General features: G+C 37.7%; 1 protein-coding gene across 1 annotated transcript; it reads right to left on the bottom strand.

Moving 5' to 3' along the window:
- Positions 1-1,191: 1,191 nt before the first annotated feature.
- Positions 1,192-10,253, bottom strand: LOC139777646 (contactin-like). The gene is made up of 8 exons (XM_071715210.1): positions 9,012-10,253; positions 8,541-8,919; positions 8,342-8,444; positions 7,787-8,259; positions 7,390-7,668; positions 6,380-6,829; positions 5,513-6,228; positions 1,192-5,306 (listed from the first exon to the last, which is right to left on the bottom strand). The coding sequence occupies exons 1-8, from the start codon at positions 9,837-9,839 to the stop codon at positions 4,836-4,838; spliced, it is 3,699 nt and encodes a 1,232-aa protein (XP_071571311.1). The 5' UTR covers positions 9,840-10,253; the 3' UTR covers positions 1,192-4,835.
- Positions 10,254-15,090: the final 4,837 nt, after the last annotated feature.

Here is a 15,090-nt window from a genome sequence, read left to right as displayed (position 1 = left end):
AAACTATCACCTCTTACAACATTACTCATAAAAATTACATAATTACGCTAATACGCAACATGTATTATAGGGCTGTCACCTCGGGTTCCAGAATTACGGTTGCATGGATCCCATCGCACAAGGGTATTATAGGAAACGAGAGAGCGGACTCCCTGGCCAAGGAAGCCATTACATTGGGTAGAAAGTCTAATTTTAAGGTTCCTTACCCTGATCTATATCATAGATCTAAGAATATCCTAGTAAACAAGTACAGAGATTATTTGCACAATATGGCATATGATAAAGGAAATTTTTACTACACTCGATACCACTCAGACGGAGTCAAGCCTTGGTTCTATCACTTGGCACTCTCTAGAGCGCAAATAGTAATTGCTAGCCGGCTGCGTAGTGAACATTACAACTTAAATTATAGTCTGTATCGAAAGAACATCGTTGATTCACCGGGGTGTCCTTGTGGAGACCCTCATCAGGACGCTAATCACGTAATTTTTGGATGCGATTTGACCCGCGAAAAAACCCCTCCCCTTTTCAAATACCTACGGGAAGAATACCCAACTCACCCTATGGACATATTTTCCGTTCTTCAAAAACCAACACCTAAATTGTGTCGCCTATTACTTTCCTTTTTCAGTTCCTGCAATCTATACATTTGAATCTTGCGCCTTTCCTCCCCCCCTTAGTGCGCTATCCTTGCGCCACCTGCTGAGCCGACATATCACAGAATGGAATAATGGCCGTTACTATCCGATCGGAACTTAAGTGCCATTAAACGGAAGAAGAAGAAGACCTATCATCGCTATCGGTAGACTCGTAGAGTGGCCGGACGGCATCCGGGACCTGGGTGATGACCGCCGGGAACGATGCCCTTATGGGGGTGCATTGTTACATTTTATGGGTTAGGCCCAATTTTAATTTCTGGTCTGATCATTTTGCAAACTATTAATATTAGCAGAATTTTGCTGATATTTACACTGTCTTTGTTCATTCAATCTTGAGATACCTAATATGCACAGTATAAGTAAGTATAAGATAATACTGTGCCTAATGCTTGTCGGAGAACAAGCCCATTTTTTCCTTGTTACTCGTTAATTTTTTTTCTACAACTATCTCTCGCATGGATAATCAAACACATATGACAATGCATTTTAAATAAATGTATACGTTCACCTCAGGATAAAAATGTAATTAATATTATAAGTTAATCGTTAAATTTTAATAGTCATCTAAACTTTTATAAAATCGCCGGTGCTGATGGCGCATAGAAATATACATTAGAATATCGAAGTGTTGCATTTAATAGATAAATGACTCGGAGAGGATGCTACGTAGTTTCTTTGCCTCGTGTTGTGAAATAATAGAACGATAGCGAATGCATTTTTGGCATATAAGGTGTTACTTATCGCGTTACCAGATATAATATATATTATATATAATATTCGAAAAGTATGTTAAAAATATATATAAATAACTAGGAATATATAAGCAAGTTATAAAATTGTTAGAAAAGATAGAGAACAATGTTACAATTGTAAAAAAAATGTATATTATATACAACGTGTATATTTCTGCGATATAATGCATATGCAATATATATGTATATAAAATTGGAGAAATTGATATTACTACTGTGCCTACTACCTTCTAATCAAGCAATCGATAATCGATAATCGGCAACAAACAATTAGAGCAATCCCATCATTCTCTGATTTCTCATTACTTGCATTGTGTATTGCTATTTAAACATAATATAAATAATAAACACATTTATGAAATTTCGTTGTATACTAATATTAAAAAAACGTATCAAAACATATACGTTCCTTAAATTGTAATATATAATATAGTAGCCAAATAATAATATAAAAAAAAATATATATATATATATATTTGATACTTATTATATCTTGTAATGAACATTTGATGAACACTATTATCGTTTCTATAAACTTTTTTCATATAATATCTTTGAACTATTCTAATACTGTCATCATATCTTTTTGACAGATTTTTAGATCAAATAAAAAATACATCTCTATACACAAATTTATAGAGAGTGATTAACAATACAAGAAATATAATGTAATTTTGTAAGCTATATAATAATAATATACAATTCTATAACTAAAATTTTAATAACTCACATTAGAATTATTAATATTAGAAGTATTAGAATAATTCAATGACTAACAAACATTCGCAATGTTGTCAAAATTAGCCGAGTGTTCATTACTTACATCTGTATACTTGGACGGAAAATTACGTTACACTAGCACGTTACATAATTCTTATTCGTTATCATTTGTTATAAATTCTTAGGCCGGTATTCATAGTCCGTTCTTATTTCAAGACCGTCTTAAGTAATGTCTTAAGAGGCTAATAGGATCATTTCATTGGATGGATCATTCACTGGATGAAGTCTTATTACTGCCTTTGACCAGATGTATATTTAAGACGATCTTAAATATACGATCTGACTATGAATACCGGTCTTAGTCGTTATTAGTAAATCGTAGCAATTAGTAATCGTACACGGAGAAAAAGGATTTGCTACTATAGTGATAACTAACATTTTTTTGCTGCGAGTAGTAAACTTTTTGCTATTGCAACAAAAGGTTTTGCTACTATTGCTAAATTAATTAGCTCTCGCAGCAAAAAAATGTTTGTTGTCACTATAGTAACAAATAATTTTCTAATACAGCAAATCCTCTTTTTCTCCGTGTAGCAATTAATATATAGTATATCTAATATATGTTTATCAAGCTATTAAGCCCTAGAAGGCTCCTACGTGCTTTCCTGCTTTAAATTTTAACTCCCCAGATAGACAGATGTGTTGAACATAGCATGTAAACATTTTATGCATACATTGTGCTACTAGTGTAACAGCATAAAATTACAAATAAGTAACATGAACTTTACGTGCACCTATTATGATGTCATATTGTTATTATATATTTTATATACATTTCATGATATAGCAATATGTAATGTAGCAGGTAGAAGTTTTTAATCGATCCCCTTGGGGTTACAATTTTCATTTATCGCTATCCTCATCTCTACACTTAACCCTTTTTGGACCAACGGTTTAACGTCTCTTCCGAAAGACGGAACCCAGTTTTCTCCACATGAAAGTCAATTTCTCGCGCGAGGGACGCAGTTTTCGGAAAATATTAAAATTCCATGTTTACGTGGTTCAAGTGGACTCGAACCTGGTTCAGATTACGAGTCTGTAGTGCGATTCTGTAACTCGTTATGCGTTGTTATGTGCTCATAACGACAGCATAACGAGTTACAGAATCGCACTACTTGCGCTCTACCACTAGACCACACTGCCGCCCATGATATAGCAATATGTTCCCACTATGTCTATCTGGGTCGGATCCTAATTAAAATTTTTAGATCGCAATCGATATTTAGGGGTAACAAGAATTACTCTTTCTGAAAAACAAGAGTAAATCAATAGAATTATTATTTGAGTAATGTATAACAAAAATTCTCAAAAAGATAGATAAAATCATTTATTAGTTGAATATTTGTCAGTAAAAAGGTAGAGGTCATTTATTTGCATTTTCAACCTTTATATCTTTTTTCAGGTATACCACCTCATCGTCGACTACATTTTCGAAAAGAGCATTTCTTTTTATACCTAAATATCAATTGCAATTTTGAAATTTTGATTAGGATCAGAGTTACAAGGATTTAAAACAGAAAAGAGTGTAGGGGTCTCCTAGGACTTAATCAGACTTAATGGGTTAACTGAGTATATAATTTTATGTCTTTCTATTCAAAATTTACAATCTTCTATCTCGCATTAGATCAAATGACATCCATATATTTCTAGACATGCATATTCTCGTTATCTTAGACTGTTTACAAACATCATAATAGTATAGCGTAAACATTTGTTATCAAATATTTATGCTCTTATTTTTAACAAGTAGGCTGTCTTATGTACAGTACAACTTTGTACATTGTAAAGTGAACGTATTCACATACCTTTTTTTAATAAATTGCTGATTTAATAATCCTCTGTGTAGAAATTCAACGTGTATATGATATATATTCCAAGTTACTTTGCTTATCTCGAAAATATACCGTGGAATGAGGTAGAATATTATTCTAGAGTTACAAGATAGAGATTTGACAATTTTGCAAACAAAAAACGAGCATTTAACATTTGAAATTAAAACATCTACGAGTTTTATAAGAATGGCAATAAGAAAAGTATATAAATATATAAAAATATATAAAAATTTTGCACAAAATTTTGTATTGAATACTTTTTGTGTATGTATGTACATACATACATAATTAGTTAGATAATAAAGGATAATATATTATTCGTAAATTTCAAAATAAAATATCGTTAATTGTATATGCCGAAAAATGCATATTATAGATAAACAGAGTATTCTTCTCTCATATATAGAATGAAAATTATATCGAACTCATTGCATATTATTCTGCGCGATATTCAGATCAAATGCAGATCGGTTTCAGTCTCCTTATAGTACCATGATTCTTCTTAAAAAATAATTGTGGAAGTACTTAAGTGCTGAGTTATACCGTTATTAAAACGCTGAGAACAGAAGTGACTACATCATTAAGTAGCATTAGTGACGTAGTAATACGTAGTAATAGTAATTGGCCCGTCAAAGATTAATCCAACAGATCATAAAATTACATTATTGTAAAAAAGGCCTTACCGTATCTCATTAAATCTCATTTAACTTTTGTTTTAGTCTACGTTAAATCCTTTAGCTTTCCTGTTTAATAGAACCGCACGAAATCATGGTTGTTAATCAATATAATCTTCACTTACTAGGGATTATTTTGTACTATACATAGTCGTAGATTCGTAAAAGCATCAAGAGAGCTATCCCCAGAGCGGTGTCCAAGACCTTGTTCCCAGCGCTACTCCTGAAAGCTGCGGCGTCGCCCATTTGGAATGTATGGGTAGGACTCGACATCCGGCCATCACCGCCGTTGCTGAATGCGAGCACTCTCAGATGGTACGCTTTGCCTGGGCTCAAGTTCTTGATGTCAGCCTCTAGCTTAGAACCACCCGGTATGATCGTGTCGTTTGCCGTACTCATGTCTTGATCAACCTCCCACACACGTATCTTGTATCCGATCAGCGGCTCTTCCTCCAGGCTCGGTTGCACATAACGCCAGACGACTCTCACCGTTGATGGGTTTACACCGTATACGTTCACCGACGATGGTGGTTTCTGCGGTGCCTTGCGATAAGTTCGCTCTAGATACCGTTCGCTCTCCGGACCTTCTCCGGCGGAGTTATAGGCCATTACCTTTGAGAAATTTATGATCCTTATTTAAATCTTTCACTTATAAGTTTGCCAATATATTTTAAATACTTTTCTATTTATGTATTCTTTAAATAATTAATATTACATGTAATAAATATTTTAAACAATTGACTTTGAAATTGAATTTTTCAAGTACATTCTTAGTGGATGTTCATATAGAAATACAAATAAGACTTTTTCAGCTTTACCTTTACGTAATAATATGTATCTGGCTGCAATCCAACGACCAGTGACCAAGGACGAGTGGTACGCGACAAGTAATAAGTAGCATCCTCCTCGCGATTACTCTCTTTCCAGTACTTAATCCTGTGACCGATCAATTTGCCTCGCACTCGCTCGCGAGTCTGTTCGATCGGTAGCCAGCTGACGTTTAAGCTGGTGCTGTTATAGCTCAAGGCGTACACTTGTTGCGGCGCAACCTGCGGCATGTCCTCCGCGCTGTACACCGTCACGATTTCAGATATCGACCCTTCGCCCATTGCATTAATCGCTTGTACTCTCACTTCGTATTCCGTGTAATAATACTTCGGCTGGATCGATACGACACTGCTACCGACATTGCCGTATTCCTTCAAAGACAACGACTGAAACTCCGTGTCGTATCCTTTGCGACGCCAGAATATCTTGTAATAGATTCCAGGGCCGTTCTGATCGGACGGACTGAGAGGATCCCATGTAATTGTGAGATCCCCGATTTTTCCTCCGCCACCGCTGATATTCGACGGTGTTTTCATAGGTTTGTCGGACGGAGTGCTGTATTGAGGTGAGGGAGTTGATGGCGGGCCGTAACCGAATTCATTAAAGGCAAGCACGCGGAACTCGTACGTGGAATACGGATCTAGAACGTTCTCTAGGTATGCCTCTTTTCGACCGTTATATCTATCCATCTCGACAGCCGTAATATCTAAAAGCAATTATATACGTGTGAGGTAAAGCTACATAGAAAATAGATACAGCGAAGAAACTTTTGAACATTTAATTTGAAATCGTAGAATCGAAGAAATCATAATTAAATACTAATTGTCGAAATCATGATTATCAAAGACCAAACTTACTTTCTACAAGAGGAAACCATGTGCGATTCCAATTTGTTCGCGCGCTGATTGTGTACATAGTTATCTGTTTGCCGTTCAAGGCACCGTCGGTCCACCGTAATGTGGCTGAAGTTTTGACGATATTTACAACCTGCACTCCACCAGGTGGTCCTGGTGGTCCCTGCACGATCAGATTAAGCTTGCTTGATATTTCGCCAACAGCGCTTCTCAAGATACATTCGTACTCGCCGGCTTCAGTGAATGTGGCATTTATAATATCCAGATATTCGCCACCGATACGTAATCGTGGATTATTCTGTAAGTCCTTATTACGGATACGCATACCATTATGCGTCCAAATATACGCTACGTCCAACATTTCGTCTGTTTGGGCCACACAGCGCAATGTCAGATTAGAATTATAGCTCAGAAGTATCAGTGGCGGCAGTCTTTGAATAAATTGTGGTCCACCTGGATAATAATATAATTAGCTGTTATGTCAAAATCAATTGTTATCTATATAAAAATCCCAAATTTTCATGATATGATGTAAATTTCAGTATACGATAAATATCAAAAGCATACGTGATAACTGATATTTAACCCTTAAATGCCACCCGGGGTCCAGCGGACCCCAGACCCTTTAGAATGATATATTTACAAATGTTCCCTCCAAAAATGGAGCTCATATTTATTTATTATTTTTTATTTTTTTGATTTTGGAGCCAATATTTTAACTGTTGACGATCTTAATTTTTTATACTATGTTGAAATTGAAATTTTAACAATATAAGCATTTTATTCTCTTTTCTAAGCCTTGAACAACATTGAAAATAATTTTCATAACTAAATATCAAAAAATCAATAAGTAAGGAGACATTTTTCATGCTGGGGTCTTTCAGACCCCATGTGTCATTTACGAGATTCTTGAGAGGTGTGGCATTTAAGGGTTAATATATTCTGTTAACATCTTTTTGCATAAATATCTTTGTGAAATCAGGATTTCCTTGAGCGTCAAATGATTGACTTACGTAGTACGATCAGTCGTCCGCGAGTTTCATCGCTGCCGTACTGATTTGTCGCTGTACACACATATGTTCCTTCGTCGTCTCGCGATACTGGACTGATAATAAGATTTCCAGTTTCTAGAATTCTTCGTCTGCCACCGGATCCAATCACGTTCCCATCTTTCTTCCAAACAAATTTCGGCCTGGGCGCAGCTTCAGGTTTGCATACAATTGTGACGTTACCTCCTTCTGCCGCATATGTCTCGGATTCCATAGGCCGTTTCTTGAAGGACGGTTTCAACGCTGGAATATATCAAAGAATTATATAATAATGCCTTACACAATTATACAATGACGCGACGAAAATAATGATCCGTTATTTTCATCACTACGCAATTAGATTTGAAAGAGATATACTCACACAAGACCCTAAGTTGAGCCGATGAGTACGTCGTTTTCAATTGATTCTTCGCGCGGCATTGATACATAGCCTGATCCCTTTCAGGCTCCAAATGTCGTATATTTAGTACATTATCTTGTATAGTATAACGATCCCTATCTTCAGGCGGTAGAGTATACATGTCCAAGAGTTCTCCGTTTCTAAACCAACTGTAAGTGACGTCTGGTATGCCGAATGCTTCACAAGTCCAAGTTAAATCTGCTCGGTTATCCATGTGCTTGTCGACTAAAGGAATGGTGAAATTAGGCGCCGCTTGTATGGTCAGTTGCACGGAATTTTCGATGGATAATCTGTCGTTATGCACTCGGCAAACATATTCGCCTTGATCCTCCACGCGTACATGTGGTATTATCAATACTCGATTGTAACTTGACGTGTATGATCCACGTGGCAAAACGGAACCTCTTCTCGTCCAATTGTACGAGGGAACAGGGCTGCGGAAATACATTATTTATTACAGTTACAAGATCTATATATTTTTACATATATAAAGTAAAATATCGCGAATAAACTCACTATCCGAACGCAATGCATTCCAGACGAACTTCTTCTCCGGCTACTGGTGCTTCCGGGAACGCTTTTGGAAAATTATTAGGGAATTTCAACTGTTGGAAGGAGGCTGAAAAATTTAGAAAGTTATTATTACGTTTATTAGTCCATTATTTTCGATTATGTTGTTTAAACAAATGCTCAAAAGACAATCCAAAATAATTACAGTGCATATCCACCCTTAACGGAAAGAACGGCCCGTTACGTCCGGTATCGGATGCAACGCTTTGAACATTACACGAATAGTTTCCTCGATCGATTGTTTCCAATGCGGAGAAGTAAAGCGCTCCATCGTGCGAGACAAATACACGTTTATCCTCTTCAACGAAATTGGGGAAGTAGTCGCGCGCCCAATAATATTTAACACCTGGAAAATGTTGTGGGGGATCGCAGTAAACTGCTTTGCCCCAGTGGTTATCTCCGCGTTCCTCGGAACGTTTTAAATTAAACTCCAAGATGTATCCAAACGACAGTTCAACGCTCTCGGAGATAATTGTGCCAAATTTGTTGGTTGCTTTGCAATGATACGAACCACGATCTTTTGTCTGTAAAGAATAAATAATAAATCAATAGAAGTTTCTAATATAACAATATTTTCTAATATAATATTTGAAAAAGAAATTAAAGAGATCTTTACTTGTTCTGGTTCGTAAATTATTAATGTTCCACCGCTCACGGTATATCTGCTATTTGAAAGAGGATTTATTTTTGTTGCGACAAGTCGATCGTTTTCATAATCCTCCTTAAACCATTCGTAAGTAGGAGTAGGATAGCCTCCCGCCAAACAGCTCAGCGAGACATCGTTGCTTATTCTCCTTTTCGACACGTCAAATACCTTGCTCACAGGCTGCTTTATAAAATATGGTCCTCTCGGTATTTGAAGGGGATTGTCAATGTCAATTCCATATTGATAAGTACGATCATCGTCCACCAAGTTGTGAAGAGTGACTATAGGCGCTTCGCAGATGTACAACAGCTCTTCTCTGCCAGTGACTTTCTCCAGTCCCCAACGCTGTAGATTATTGGAGTAAGAATACGCTAAGTAATCCCTTCCCAGTACATTGTCATTAGGCTCGGGCAGAAAGGCGTTGTCCATGTTTATCAAAGTCGTACTGTCAGCCTCGTTTATCCACAGGCCGCTCTGGAGCTTCATTCCGGTATACCATCTGCGGTGTTGCGGATCCTGCCACAACAATTGATAGAGCACAAACCCGTGCTCCTCCATTGAATTAATAGCGAGCAGATCGCTTTGGAATGCTTGGCAATTTCTGCGCGCATCCTCCCGCGGTCTCAACGGGCTCTTGATAAAACGATAACACGATTCTTGGAATCGTACCCAATGCTGGGGGCACTGCAGAGGCGCAAAGGCTTGTTCCCCATATAGAATGTTTTGTGCAAACGCGGGAAGCGAGAGGTTTAGCGAGAACACCGCGATGATTAATAAACGTGACATCATTCCGAACATCTTGCAATTATGTAACGGGCATCTTACAATTTTCACAAGATCACAGTATTATTGTTAATCTTGATTGTAAATATTACAACATTGGAAATGTAACTTCAGAAAATACAACAGACAGTGACAGAACACACAGCTCTCGGGAGACACTCCCTGTAGATGACCACCTTGTTAATTCGTGCTGTCTCGCCCACACATTTTCGGCGTGCAATAACTCGATTTTGTCATTTGCTATGGAACGCAGATAACGAAGTGGTATTCACTTAAATGTACTGGATCTTATATGGCGAGTGAAGCTTTCGGAAACAAGTAATAATAAAATAAAAAACTACGTTAAATAAAAGCACGAGCATCAAATCACAAACGCGACGCTACATCGCCAGTGATCGCCAGACACTCCCTGTGACGAACGGTAACGGAAATCGACGAACGTCGACGAATGTTCAATTGAGGAATGATCCCATTTCAACCTATCGGAAATTGTGTATAAAGGCGCGTTCAGCAGAACAAACCGCTCAGTAGCAATCGAACGTGATTGGCTCTTACTTTTAGATCCAACAAATCAACGTAGCGTGTTGATAAGACGACACACGACACTCAACAGTTGTTTTTGCTGAACGCGGCCTGCTACAGCTAAAGGCTATTCTACAATTGCGTAAACGTGGTCGTAAGTAGTTGTAAAGAGTGTTGTACGGCGTGGTTGTAAAGCGGTACTGCAGTTGTAAAGCCTTGTGTCCACGATGCTAGAACTGCGTCCGAGTTTCGGTTTAAGCCAATGAAACTGCTGCTTTTCTGTAAGAGTTGCTAGTTGATTGGCTTAAACCGAAACTCGGACGCAGTTCTAGCATCGTGGACACCGGGCTTAAGGCCCGATCTACAATAGATAGAGTAAGCTGTAGTAAGCCTCAAGATGTAAGAAATTGACCAATCACAGTCGATTATTCTCCTCACATTCGCCTGTAATTGGTCAATTTCTTACGGCTTGAGGCTTATGCTAATGCTAAAGCCTTGTGTACACGATACTAGAAATCGGTCCGAGTTTCGGTTTAAGCCAATCAACTAGCAGCTCTTACAGGAAAGCAGCAGTTTCATTGGCTTAAGCCTTGTGTACACGATACTAGAAATCGGTCCGAGTTTCGGTTTAAGCCAATCAACTTGCAGCTCTTACAGAAAAGCAGCAGTTTCATTGGCTTAAACCGAAACTCGGACCGATTTCTAGTATCGTGTACACAAGGCTTTAACCTTTAGACCGCCGGCATTTGATGAGCTTTAATCCTCTTAGAAAGTCCTCAAATTGTTGTGCTTATATCTTATATATAACATATACAAAGTTCCGATCACACGTAGAGTCTATATTTAGGTTTTCCGGCGGTCTAAAGCCTTGTGTACACGATACTAGAAATCGGTCCGAGTTTCGGTTTAAGCCAATCAACTTGCAGCTCTTATAGAAAAGCAGCAGTTTCATTGGCTTAAACCGAAACTCGGACCGATTTCTAGTATCGTGTACACAAGGCTTAAGGGGATGCTGGAGCCGCAGGCGAACTCGATCAGCGTCGATAAAGAAGTGCTCACCGACTATATCTGTCCTTGTATAGACAAGGATATAGACAAGGATAGCACCTAACCTTGCATCTTCCACTGGTCTAAGTAATATCTTTTTTTTTAGGCTTCAAATCTTACTTCTAATTGCACGATATTATTCCTGACAGTTTTTTGTAGAGGGCTGCATCACTATTTTCTATAGAAAAACTGCAGAATTTTTGTATAAAGCAAATATTGTCGTCAGGTGAAGACAATATTTATAAAAATAAAATTTTTTTTTAGTTTATCAGAAAAAATCATGTACAGCCCTCTACATTTTTGTGCGTACTTTAATCGTGTAAAAGGATTTTCCATTCTGTTCAGCCAATTCAAAGATATTGCTTAGACCGATTATGCCTTGTCGCTGTCACTCCAGGATCCCTTTAAAGGTTAAACCGAAACTCGGACCGATTTCTAGTATCGTGTACACAAGGCTTAAGGGTGCCGTCCCATGCAGGACGGAATTTCGGAAAACGGAATCTCGGAATCATTCTGATTGGTTAGCCCCATGGGGCACAGTACAAGCCCCATGAGGCTAACCAATCAGAATGATTCCGAGATTCCGTTTTCCGAAATTCCGTCCTGCATGGGACGGCATCCTAAGACTCCATAGACGCGGAAACGCCGTGCGGCAGAGTGCGTTGACCAATCAACAAATTTTGATTTTGCCGGAGGCGACTTGCGGCAGCCTTCTGATTGGTCAACGCACTCTGCCGCACGGCGTTTCCGCGTCTATGGAGTCTTAGCATTACTACAGCTATTAAGGGGATGCTAAAGCCGTTCAAATTACCGACAAAAACAGTCAAAGCTCCTATTTTGAAACGGCTTTACAGATCGCAAAATCCTTTTACAGGAGTAAAGTAGAGGTACTAATGAAGTGCGGGATTGTCAAATAATTAGTAATAATTGAAAAAATTTTTAAAATGCTGTCACCTCATAACCTTATTTTCTAATATAAACAGTTGTATACGTAATATGTACGAAATTAAACTTTCCCGCACTTCAGAAGACGTGCACAAACAATAACGTACCTTTGAAATTGAGATCGAAAGCCTAGAATAAAAATGGGAGCTTTGAAACGATCGTGTATATTTTTCACAAAAATATTCACGCAGAGCAGCAATCATGTCACAGCAGTAGTTCACGGATCTTGCGAGAGACGGCGCGATGGCGCACGCAGCTGTGGGCAGTTTCGGGGTTGGCTACATTGTCTGATTCCTACACAGCAATCGAACCAGGACAGATATATGATACAGATATCTCGTTAGGCATTTTTACATTTTTTTCAATTATTACTAATTATTTTACAATCCCACCCTTCATTAGTACCTAAACTTTACTCCTGTAAAAGGATTTTGCGATCTATGAAGCCGTTTCAAAGAACGAGCTTTGAAAGATATGTGGTACAGATATCTCGTTAGGCATTTTTACATTTTTTTCAATTATTACTAATTATTTTACAATCCCGCACTTCATTAGTACCTCTACTTTACTCCTGTAAAAGGAATTTGCGATCTATGAAGCCGTTTCAAAGAACGAGCTTTGAAAGATATGTGGTACAGATATCTCGTTAGGTATTTTTACATTTTTTTCAATTATTACTAATTATTTTACAATCCCACCCTTCATTAGTACCTAAACTTTACTCCTGTAAAAGGATTTTGCGATCTATGAAGCCGTTTCAAAGAACGAGCTTTGACAGATATGTCGTACAGATGCCTCGTTAGGCATTGGGCGCGTTCAGCAGACCAAGCCGCTGAGTAGCAGTCGAACGTGATTGGCTCTTACTTTTAGAACCAACCAATCAACGCAGAGTGTTGATCAGATGAACTCAACGATATATCTGTCTAAACTCGTTCTTTGAAACGGCTTCATAGATCGCAAAATCCTTTTACAGGAGTAAAGTATAGGTACTAATAAAGGGTGGGATTGTAAAATAATTAGTAATAATTGAAAAAAATGTAAAAATGGCCGCGTTCAGCAGACACACTGTTGACATGATGTACAGATGCCTCGTTAGGCATTTTTACATTTTTTCCAATTATTACTACTTTTTTTATATATTCCCACTCTTCATTAGTACCTCTACTTTACTCCTGTAAAAGGATTTTGCGATTTATAAAGCCGTTTCAAAGAACGAGCTTTGACAGATATGTCGTACAGGGCCTCGTTAGGCATTTTTACATTTTTTCCAATTATCACTACTTTCTTTATATTCCCACTCTTCATTAGTATCTATACTTTACTCCTGTAAAAGGATTTTGCGATCTATAAAGCCGTTTCAAAGAACGAGCTTTGGCAGATATGTCGTAACAGATGCCGCGTTAGTCATTTTTACATTTTTTTTCAATTATTACTAATTTTTTTATATTCCCACTCTTCATTATTAGTACCTATACTTTACTCCTGTAAAAGGATTTTGCGATCTATAAAGCCGTTTCAAAGAACGAGCTTTGACAGATATGTCATACAGATGCCTCGTTAGGCATTTTTACATTTTTTTCAATTATTACTAATTTATATATGTATACATATATCTTCCATCGCGTAAATTCTGCAAATGAACTTTGCTTGAAAAATACATATGATATAAAGGCACAAAAGAAATTTATGCAGAATTATTCTTAGTACAAAGTAATCGGAGCACGATTCTGGAGACGTCCCGTGTCCGCGATATTGTCATCGTGGACGAGGCTCCGGGCCCAGAGAAAAAATAATCGTACTAACGATCGATAGACCCCCGATATTGTCGTACAAAATGTATGTCTACCTATCCCACTATCCCTAGCTTCTTCTCCTCTGTATATTATAATGAAAAAAACGTATCCAACTGAAAAAGGCCCGTTTAGCGACATAGGAAGCCGATGCCAGTCTCACGCGAAAAGCGAACGTCGAATTTATAACACAATGGCTGCGTTCGGGAAGCGCGCTATTAGCGCTATTGCATCATTCTATCTTTATCGTTCATCAGGTGTAAAACAAGGATAAAATAAGCAAATAGCACTAATAGTGTCTTCCCGAACGCACCCAATAAATTAGTATTTAGCATCTCGAATTTCTATCAAGAAACGAGACAGGTAATTTTTTTGTTTTCTAACCGAATTTCACTAATATCTAAACGTCAGAAACGCACGTGGTCCGAGTTAGCACAGTCCGACAGATTTCTTCCTATAGACGGCATAGTTGCCAAAATATATTTCATGCATGAAAAGAAAATTAATCTGCACAAATCAAATAATATTATGAGCGCGAAAAATATACACGAAGAATTTATTTTGAGAATCAGAAAGATTAAAAAAACGCGACAAAGTTTTTTCCCTCCGGATGAAATTCCAACGTGCGCTTCTAAGGTCAACGTGCATCCTTTGCTAAACGAATGAATTCATACTCATTTTGCTGCCAGATTTTTATTGACGTGATACAGACGGGTGTACATCTGAGCCTCAATAAAACGCGAGTAATCGTAAATCAATTATGCGAAAGATATTAGATCTTATATTCGTCAATAAAGTTATAAAATCCGCAAACAATGCGAAAATTTGCGCATAGTCCCTCGTGATCAAATATAAATGCATCGCGTCGCTTCGCTAATGATCGGATAAACACTCTCGAAAACGCAACAAAATATTTGCTCCACGAAATAAGCTCGCACAAATTGCATCTGACAAAACTGAAA

The sequence above is a fragment of the Temnothorax nylanderi genome, unplaced genomic scaffold (genome assembly GCF_030848795.1).
Source record: "Temnothorax nylanderi isolate EJ_2023f unplaced genomic scaffold, tnyl_v1.0 TNYL_tig0156_pilon, whole genome shotgun sequence".
NCBI classification, from domain to species: domain Eukaryota; kingdom Metazoa; phylum Arthropoda; class Insecta; order Hymenoptera; family Formicidae; genus Temnothorax; species Temnothorax nylanderi.
Note: the sequence above shows the minus strand (reverse complement) of the source record. Positions and strands in the feature narration are given on the sequence as shown.

Excerpts from the sequence above, each read along its gene's own strand:
- LOC139777646 (XM_071715210.1), bottom strand. The coding sequence starts at position 9,839 with ATGTTCGGAATGATGTCACGTTTATTAATCATCGCGGTGTTCTCGCTA. Across the intron at positions 6,229-6,379 it reads ATGGTTTCCTCTTGTAGAAA|ATATTACGGCTGTCGAGATG; the intron begins GTAAGTTTGGTC and ends AATTGCTTTTAG. Across the intron at positions 5,307-5,512 it reads ATACATATTATTACGTAAAG|GTAATGGCCTATAACTCCGC; the intron begins GTAAAGCTGAAA and ends AATTTCTCAAAG.